General features: G+C 42.6%; 1 protein-coding gene and 1 long non-coding RNA gene across 2 annotated transcripts in view; both read right to left on the bottom strand.

Annotated features, from left to right (window-relative positions):
• Positions 1 to 4,575: 4,575 nt before the first annotated feature.
• The window catches only part of LOC133539194 (uncharacterized), a 127,673-nt gene continuing 123,003 nt past the window's right edge, over positions 4,576 to 9,245 (bottom strand). The window contains exon 2 of the long non-coding RNA XR_009803203.1: positions 4,576 to 7,778. This is a non-coding gene — a long non-coding RNA (uncharacterized LOC133539194). The remainder of the gene's footprint in view (positions 7,779 to 9,245) is intronic.
• Positions 4,712 to 9,245, bottom strand: part of LOC133539193 (protein Wiz-like) — a 17,641-nt gene continuing 13,107 nt past the window's right edge. Inside the window, exon 8 of the mRNA XM_061881338.1 lies at positions 4,712 to 9,044. Within this exon, the coding sequence (XP_061737322.1) occupies positions 8,888 to 9,044 (157 nt within the window). The 3' untranslated portion in view covers positions 4,712 to 8,887. The remainder of the gene's footprint in view (positions 9,045 to 9,245) is intronic.

The raw sequence follows: 9,245 nt of genomic DNA on the forward strand, positions 1-9,245 counted from the left end.
AGGGCAAGGAAAACTCACACCCAGTGGGCAGGGAGAATTCACATCCAGTGGGACGCCAGTGACAATGCTGACTATGAGAAACCTTGGAGAGGACCTCAGATGTGGGCAACCCCCCCCCCCCCTCTAGGGGACCGAAAGCAATGGATGTCGAGCGGGTCCAACATGATACTGTGAAAGTTCAATCCATAGTGGCTCCAACACAGCAGCGAGAGTCCCGTCCACAGGAAACCATTAGGACTTTTAGGCTTGCATTATTTATTTCCCTACTAATCCAGCAGGCACAAGACATAAAAACAACATTGAAAACTTGTTGAATTAGGTCCTGACTTTGAACAACTCAACAAACAAGCTTTTTGACAATGTTTCATCAGTGTTGGGTTCTGCCGTTGATTAGACAATGGAAATGTGGTCATTTTCCAACCAATATTTTACAACACAAATACAACGTTGAAACAACATGCTGTTTGACGACCTTTATTGAATCTCAGGCTGTGACATTGATTTGACCATTGAAATCCGGTACTTTCCCAACCAATAAGGTGGAGCCAACATTGGTTTACAGTTTACAAGTATTTTGCAACGTTGATTAAAAGTCAGTTTTAAAAAAAACATGTATGTATAACCAACATTGTATCGACGTCTTGTGCCTGCTGGGATTGTTGAGCAATATAGATGATACACAGTGCATCCACTAAGTATTTACAGAGCTTCACTTTTTTTCTACATTTTGTTATGCTACAGCATGTAATACATTTATTTTTGAATGAAATTAAATGAGTCGGCAGACCGGGGTGGTGGTCCCTCTCTTTAAGAAGGGGGACCGCAGGGTGTGTTCCAACTATCGTGGGATCACACTCCTCAGCCTTCCCGGTAAGGTTTATTCAGGTGTACTGGAGAGGAGGCTACGCCGGATAGTCGAACCTCGGATTCAGGAGGAACAGTGTGGTTTTGGTCCTGGTCGTGGAACTGTGGACCAGCTCTATACTCTCGGCAGGGTTCTTGAGGGTGCATGGGAGTTTGCCCAACCAGTCTACATGTCTTTTGTGGACTTGGAGAAGGCATTGGACCGTGTCCCTCGGGAAGTCCTGTGGGGAGTGCTCAGAGAGTATGGGGTATCGGACTGTCTTATTGTGGCGGTCCGCTCCCTGTATGATCAGTGCCAGAGCTTGGTCCGCATTGCTGGCAGTAAGTCGAACACATTTCCAGTGAGGGTTGGACTCCGCCAAGGCTGTCCTTTGTCACCCATTCTGTTCATAACTTTTATGGACAGAATTTCTAGGCGCAGTCAAGGCGTTGAGGGGTTCCGGTTTGGTGGCCGCAGGATTAGGTCTCTGCTTTTTGCAGATGATGTGGTCCTGAGGGCTTCATCTGACCGGGATCTTCAGCTCTCACTGGATCGGTTCGCAGCCGAGTGTGAAGCGACCGGAATGAGAATCAGCACCTCCAAGTCCGACTCCATGGTTCTCGCCCGGAAAAGGGTGGAGTGCCATCTCCGGGTTGGGGAGGAGACCCTGCCCCAAGTGGAGGAGTTCAAGTACCTAGGAGTCTTGTTCACGAGTGAGGGAAGAGTGGATCGTGAGATCGACAGGCGGATCGGTGCGGCGTCTTCAGTAATGCGGACGTTGTACCGATCCGTTGTGGTGAAGAAGGAGCTGAGCCGGAAGGCAAAGCTCTCAATTTACCGGTCGATCTACGTTCCCATCCTCACCTATGGTCATGAGCTTTGGGTCATGACCGAAAGGATAAGATCACGGGTACAAGCGGCCCAAATGAGTTTCCTCCGCCGTGTGGCGGGTCTCTCCCTTAGAGATAGGGTGAGAAGCTCTGCCATCCGGGAGGAACTCAAAGTAAAGCCGCTGCTCCTCCACATCGAGAGGAGCCAGATGAGGTGGTTCGGGCATCTGGTCAGGATGCCACCCGAACGCCTCCCTAGGGAGGTGTTTAGGGCACGTCCAACCGGTAGGAGGCCACGGGGAAGACCCAGGACACGTTGGGAAGACTATGTCTCCCGGCTGGCCTGGGAACGCCTCGGGATCCCCCGGGAAGAGCTAGACGAGGTGGCTGGGGAGAGGGAAGTTTGGGCTTCCCTGCTTAGGCTGTTGCCCCCGCGACCCGACCGCAGATAAGCGGAAGATGATGGATGATGGATGGATTAAATAAGTACATTTCTATATCTTCTTGTTATGGGACATTCATCTTACGCTGTTGCCATTTCTAATATAAAGTAGTGTAAAGTTCTTATATCTGCCATTAAAGCGCTAAAACATACCAGTGTAGTGAGTTTATATTATTCACCCAAGAAACTTTAGTTATAAGAGAGTTCCAGTCGGACGGGACACATTTCCAGCGGAGGAGGAGATGCTGCTCCTTTATTGATTTAAGTAAAGTCTGAATGTCATCAAAGCAGTTAGCTCCATCTTTTGACACTTCTTCCACTCCCGTCCTTGCACGCTACACGGCTACAACAAAGATGACGGGGAGAAGACGCTGCCAAAGATGAGCCACGTAAATAAGACCGCCCACAAAACGTCGGATCCTGAAGCGACTGCCAGAAAGCGGCTTGTAGATTATCTGTAAAACATAATCCATGCAACATTTTGACCAAAGAACCACCATTTCATGTTATGTAGACCACAAGGAAGTGTTTTCCATTTAGAAAAAATAATAATAAGACTTCTGTAAGTCATTTTTTAATTCTAAAACGGCTTGAAAATAGACCATTCATCGCCAGTGCGCCTTAAAATCCGGTGTGTCCTATGGTCCAGAAAATACGGTACTTCTGTGCGTTTCTATTGGCAAAAATCAATACGCAAGACACGGCTGTGTTGTTGTGAATAAATCTCCCTTACAAGTGAAATACATCCGTGAGGGAACAAGCACAATACTTTTTATCTCTGGTGCAGTAAATAGGACCTATAATAGGCCCCAGTGCTCCTGACAAATACATGACATCAACTCTAATTTTCCTACATGGCCTCCTCCTAAATAAAAATGTGTAGTATAAATGATTTATTTTATTAAATTCCCCCTCCGCACTTCAGTTATTGGAGCATACGGTCAATAGTGGAGTGGAATGCATGAAAAAGGCTGTGCTGCACTTTTGAGTCCATTTATTAACCCTGGCTTCTGGATACAATGTCCATACTGCATGGCATTTGGAAGGTGAACCCAATGAACCCAACGAACAAATCAGGGTTAGTGTCTTTTACTACGCTGATGTTTTAGCTACAGTCTGTTTTTGGAAGTTATTTTTTGGGGTAAAATGCAGCTTATGCGGCCAATTTGTGACATCTCTCTGCAGCACAGATTTGTGTTGCACTAATAAAGCGTGGATGAAATACTCCTGTAAGCATGAGGATAGTAGCTAGAAGATAACACCGGAAAGCTATAGGATCGAAGAAAATCTCTCAAATCCCACCTAGAACCAACCTCGTCACGTCCGTTGTGTTCTGAGCAAGACACTTCACCCTTGCTCCTGATGGGTGCTGGTTGGCGCCTTGCATGGCAGCTCCCTCCATCAGTGTGTGAATGGGTGTGTGAATGGGTGAATGTGGAAGTAGTGTCAAAGCGCTTTGAGTACCTTGAAGGTAGAAAAGCGCTATACAAGTACAACCCATTTATCATTTATTTATTTAAACAGTCTTTTTTTTTCTTTTTTTTAATGAGTGGTCTTTTACATAACCGACGTGCAACACAGTCTTGTCAGTGTGGATAATATGCAAATGTGACATTTCATGAAAGTGCATGTAACGGGTATATTCATGTTCTCTTTTTCTGAACTACATTTTCATGTTTTTTAACACCGAACAGTACAACAATGGTAGGCCAGAGGACAGATTTTGTTTGTGTTGGACAAAACCACACGGTGGAGGGGTGTGTGGCCTGCGGGCCTGCAGCGAAGCGAGGTGTGCCAGGACACAGGTGCGTAGATGGCCCACCTGGGCTTTGTTATCTTTATCACCTGTCGCTCTGTATAAGCAGCAACCGGGAGGAGGGACGGAGTTGGAGCTGGTGAAGAGCGAGAGCAAGACGGACAAGGGTGGGGGGGACATAGGAGAAAGAAAAGAAGCGGCAGATCAACTGGTCTAAAAAGGAGGTCTATTTAAAGGCTAGAGTATACAGATGAGTTTTAAGGTGAGACTTAAATGCTTCTACTGAGGTAGCATCTCGAACTGTTACCGGGAGGGCATTCCAGAGTATTCCAGTAGTTAGCGGCACGTATGCTAACATTTTGTCATAAGTGACTGTAAATTGTGCATCTCTTGGTCTATGTCTATCTCTCACACACACTCCAACTGTGGTTGTTAGACAAGTAGTATTATTGAAAAAATAGTTACTACATAAACCAAAAGTTACTCACCGGTTATTCAGTCCTTGAGTATCTTTTTTTCCTTTAACCATACTCAGGTAATCATTTGGATGACGTCTTTTTACTTTTACTTGCGACATATTACTCTTGAGTAACGGCAATCTTTTTTTTGAAATATTTGAAATAAAAAAACAAAACGATTCAGGGTTACATATTAACTGTAAAAAAAAAAAGTTAAATATTGTAAAGAGAATGACTTAAACTCATGTCAATCAATAAATATTTTAATTTATCAAGATGCAACAGTACATGCACAATCTTTTTTTTCTTCTTTATTAATGACAGAACCCATGCAAGAATATTTGAGACCAAAAGGAGCACATTGAATAAAATCACACCGGGTACACTAGACAGATTTAATTTACATGTACAGTAGTGAAAATGAGCAAATATAATAAAAAGAGTAGAGAAAAACATTTATTCTGTACCTGCAGACTATCTTAAGTACAGAAAGTCCAGTTTGGCAAGACAATGTTTAAGTAAAAGACTCTTTTGAACATTTGTCACAGTAAACTCTTTAAAAATGTTTGTGGTGCAAGGTTTGGTCCCTCATAAAATTGCTTAAAATCCAGCAGCAAAACTTTGGGCTATTCATTTAAAGGGGACCTAGTATGAAGTTTTATTTTTCTATTTTCAAAACACTTTTTTTTTTGGTCTACATCACAAATTGTGGTACAGGCTCCATCCTGTGGCACGCCAAAGAATCACTTGATTAAAGTACAACCTTTTATTTTCCTATATCCTAGCACAGTGTTACTGTTCAAACTGTGTGTCATCTTACAGTGGCCATGAAATACTTGTTAAATAAAACCTCTGCCTTGTTTTTAATGAATACTTACGCCTGCTCCGCTACTGTTTTCTAATGTTAGTCATTATGGTGGTACGTGGAAAGCCTAATGATTTCTGAAGTGGTACTCTCAACATGGTCTACATCTGCTTTCCCCAACATTTTTTCCATTAGGGACCAGTTAAATAGATGCATTATTTTCACAGACCTGCTTTTGCAGATAAAAAGGGCAAAACAATTTGCTAAAAATGTTACCTTTGGCTACAATCTGGCACATTAACATTGTATATGTCCAATAATGTGCATTGTCCCTTGAACTACAACAAAGGCGATGTAATATACATCTATTAACAAGCTTATTGGTGTGTTTAGGGCAGGGGTGTCAAACGTACGGCTCGCGGGCTGGATCTGGCCCCCGGGATAAGATTGCTAAGCTTAATAAAAGAAACTGCTGTTCTAAATGTGTCCACTAGATGTCACTATAGCAATTCATTGTAGATTATGCTACATATGTACAAAAAAGAAACCACATGTTAGTACACCAGTCAAGGAAAATGAGAACACTAAATAAATACAATTCTGTAATTTGATTTTGATATTTTTTTTATCTTGATGGATAAAATTAACACCAATGAGTTGACTGGTGAACATTGTCACATAATTTATTCAGAAAGTAAAAATAACGACAAATAAAGATAGAATACTACTAACCACAACATGTTAAATGTAAAAAAAACAACATAAATGTTTTATCGAACACATTTTTAAGTTATCGTGCCGTGATTTTACCAGTCCGGCCCACGTGGGAGTAGATTTTTCTCCATGTGGCTCCCGATCTAAAATGAGTTTGACACCCCTGGTTTAGTGGGAGAGGCAAAAATTAAGTAAGAGAAAATGCGGTAGTTTATAAATTAATTATTGTTTCTGTGCGGCCAGGTAGCAAATGTGTCACGGACCGGTGGTTGGGGTACAGTGGTCTACATAACATGTAATTATGGTTATTTGGTCATAATTTTGCATACATTTTGCTGTCAAGACATATCTTCAAGCCACTTTTTAGCTGCCCCACCTAACCCCCTCCCGCTGACTGAACCTATGTCCCCGCCTCTGCGGCCATATTTGTAGTTTAAAAGAGTTGCTTTCCACAAGCAAAACACTGAAAAATCTCTTATTCTAAGTATATTTATTTTTAAGCTGAAAAATTAACGGCAACAGTAATTAATTTTAACATCCATTTATACGTACGATTCAGAGTCAGACCAGGAGCAAAAAGGAACCGATGAAAAAACTTCGGAAGAAAGGCTAGAAATGAACGCATGTCAATGGTTCATATCGTATCTGTCGCCCCATTTATCTTATCCTTAAGTAAGTATTTTAACATCCAATAATACGTACGATCCAGAGTCAGACCTGGAGCAAAAAGGAACCGATGAAGAAACTTCGGAAGAAAGGCTAGAAATGAACGCATCTGAATAAATGGGTTGTACTTGTATAGCGCTTTTCTACCTTCAAGGTACTCAAAGCGCTTTGACACTACTTCCACATTTACCCATTCACACACACATTCACACACTGATGGAGGGAGCTGCCATGCAAGGCGCCAACCAGCACCCATCAGGAGCAAGGGTGAAGTGTCTTGCTCAGGACACAACGGACGTGACGAGGTTGGTACTAGGTGGGAATTGAACCAGGGACGCTCGGGTTGCGCACAGCCACTCTCCCCACTGCGCCACGCCGTATCGTATCTGTCGCCCCATTTATCTTATCCTTAAGTAAGTATTTTAACATCCAATAATACGTACGATCCAGAGTCAGACCTGGAGCAAAAAGGAACCGATGAAGAAACTTTGTAAGAAAAGGCTAGAAATGAACGCATGTCAATGGTTCATATCGTATCTGTCGCCCCATTTATCTTATCCTTAAGTAAGTATTTTAACATCCAATAATACGTACGATCCAGAGTCAGACCTGGAGCAAAAAGGAACCGATGAAGAAACTTCGGAAGAAAGGCTAGAAATGAACGCATCTGAATAAATGGGTTGTACTTGTATAGCGCTTTTCTACCTTCAAGGTACTCAAAGCGCTTTGACACTACTTCCACATTTACCCATTCACACACACATTCACACACTGATGGAGGGAGCTGCCATGCAAGGCGCCAACCAGCACCCATCAGGAGCAAGGGTGAAGTGTCTTGCTCAGGACACAACGGACGTGACGAGGTTGGTACTAGGTGGGAATTGAACCAGGGACGCTCGGGTTGCGCACAGCCACTCTCCCCACTGCGCCACGCCGTATCGTATCTGTCGCCCCATTTATCTTATCCTTAAGTAAGTATTTTAACATCCAATAATACGTACGATCCAGAGTCAGACCTGGAGCAAAAAGGAACCGATGAAGAAACTTTGTAAGAAAAGGCTAGAAATGAACGCATGTCAATGGTTCATATCGTATCTGTCGCCCCATTTATCTTATCCTTAAGTAAGTATTTTAACATCCAATACTACGTACGATCCAGAGTCAGACCTGGAGCAAAAAGGAACCGATGAAGAAACTTCGGAAGAAAGGCTAGAAATGAACGCATCTAAATAAATGGGTTGTACTTGTATAGCGCTTTTCTACCTTCAAGGTACTCATAGCGCTTTGACACTACTTCCACATTTACCCATTCACACACTGATGGAGGGAGCTGCCATGCAAGGCGCCAACCAGCACCCATCAGGAGCAAGGGTGAAGTGTCTTGCTCAGGACACAACGGACGTGACGAGGTTGGTACTAGGTGGGAATTGAACCAGGGACCCTCGTGTTGCGCACAGCCACTCTCCCCACTGCGCCACGCCGTATCGTATCTGTCGCCCCATTTATCTTATCCTTAAGTAAGTATTTTAACATCCAATAATACGTACGATCCAGAGTCAGACCTGGAGCAAAAAGGAACCGATGAAGAAACTTTGTAAGAAAAGGCTAGAAATGAACGCATGTCAATGGTTCATATCGTATCTGTCGCCCCATTTATCTTATCCTCAAAAGTATGTCGTAGGAAAATCATTCTTTATATTCCCGCAGACTGGTGGAGCTGTGGTTCTAAATTATAAGGTTAAGCTACAAACTACACTTCAAACTAACATTGCTAATGTATCTTTCAAACAATGCCAATTTACTGTTAATAAATCCATCTTTATATTGTCGTATGTTTGTGAAGCGGGAATCTTTGAAGTGGTCGGCACACACGAAGAAATACTTCGCCCAAGTTAAAGACACATGGAAAAAGTTAGCCAGGCAATTTAGTTCTTCAAATAAAACTGGAGGTGTGTGGAGTGACATGTTGGTTAATACAACAAATTAAATTGAGCATTTTTGTTCCTCGGCTCATACTTTGGGCTTGTTGTCGGGCAGACTACAAACATATATTTTAAACATATTTTTAAAATGGTGAATTATTCTGGTAAGTTTCTACCATACCAAATTCCAAAAAGCTCGTTTAGCGGAAGTACGAAGATTATTTTATAAATATCTCGGCAAGGCCTCCACGGCCTGATTTTAATTTTCCGGGACTAAAGCAGATCCCAAATACACAAAAACCGGTACCAATAGGTAAGAACAGTGGTTTTAGCGAAAAAGGTCCCCTTTAAATAGAACCGTAAAGGGCAGGTATTTTTTGTTGAAATAAAGTTTGAAAAAAAAGCACATATTGATCCATCCATACTTCTCTTTTGGGAGAGTTGTTGAAACTAAACAGCGACTGGATGCATCAGAGCAGCAGAAGCGACTGAAGCTGCAGGAGGAGACTCTTTGCCTTTGTAGCCCAGAGAGAGGATGTGTTCCTGCAGGTGTGTGATCCACTGCTCTTGGACAGACAGTGGCCCGTGAAACACTTTTTCACAAAACCTGTCCGAAAAAAAGTTCAAACACAAAAAAGTGTGGTCAGAACAGTGCAGTGGAAAATGAGGCATTGTGTGGCCACCTGGAGGCAAAAGACTTAAACTGCAACATGGTTTCAATGATAGAATATATAGGAACAAATATTTATGTTTTTGTGAACACTATTAAGTGGGTTTTTAATTATCTTTAACAATGTGCTTACATATT

This window comes from Nerophis ophidion, linkage group LG20, assembly GCF_033978795.1.
Source record: "Nerophis ophidion isolate RoL-2023_Sa linkage group LG20, RoL_Noph_v1.0, whole genome shotgun sequence".
Taxonomy (NCBI): domain Eukaryota; kingdom Metazoa; phylum Chordata; class Actinopteri; order Syngnathiformes; family Syngnathidae; genus Nerophis; species Nerophis ophidion.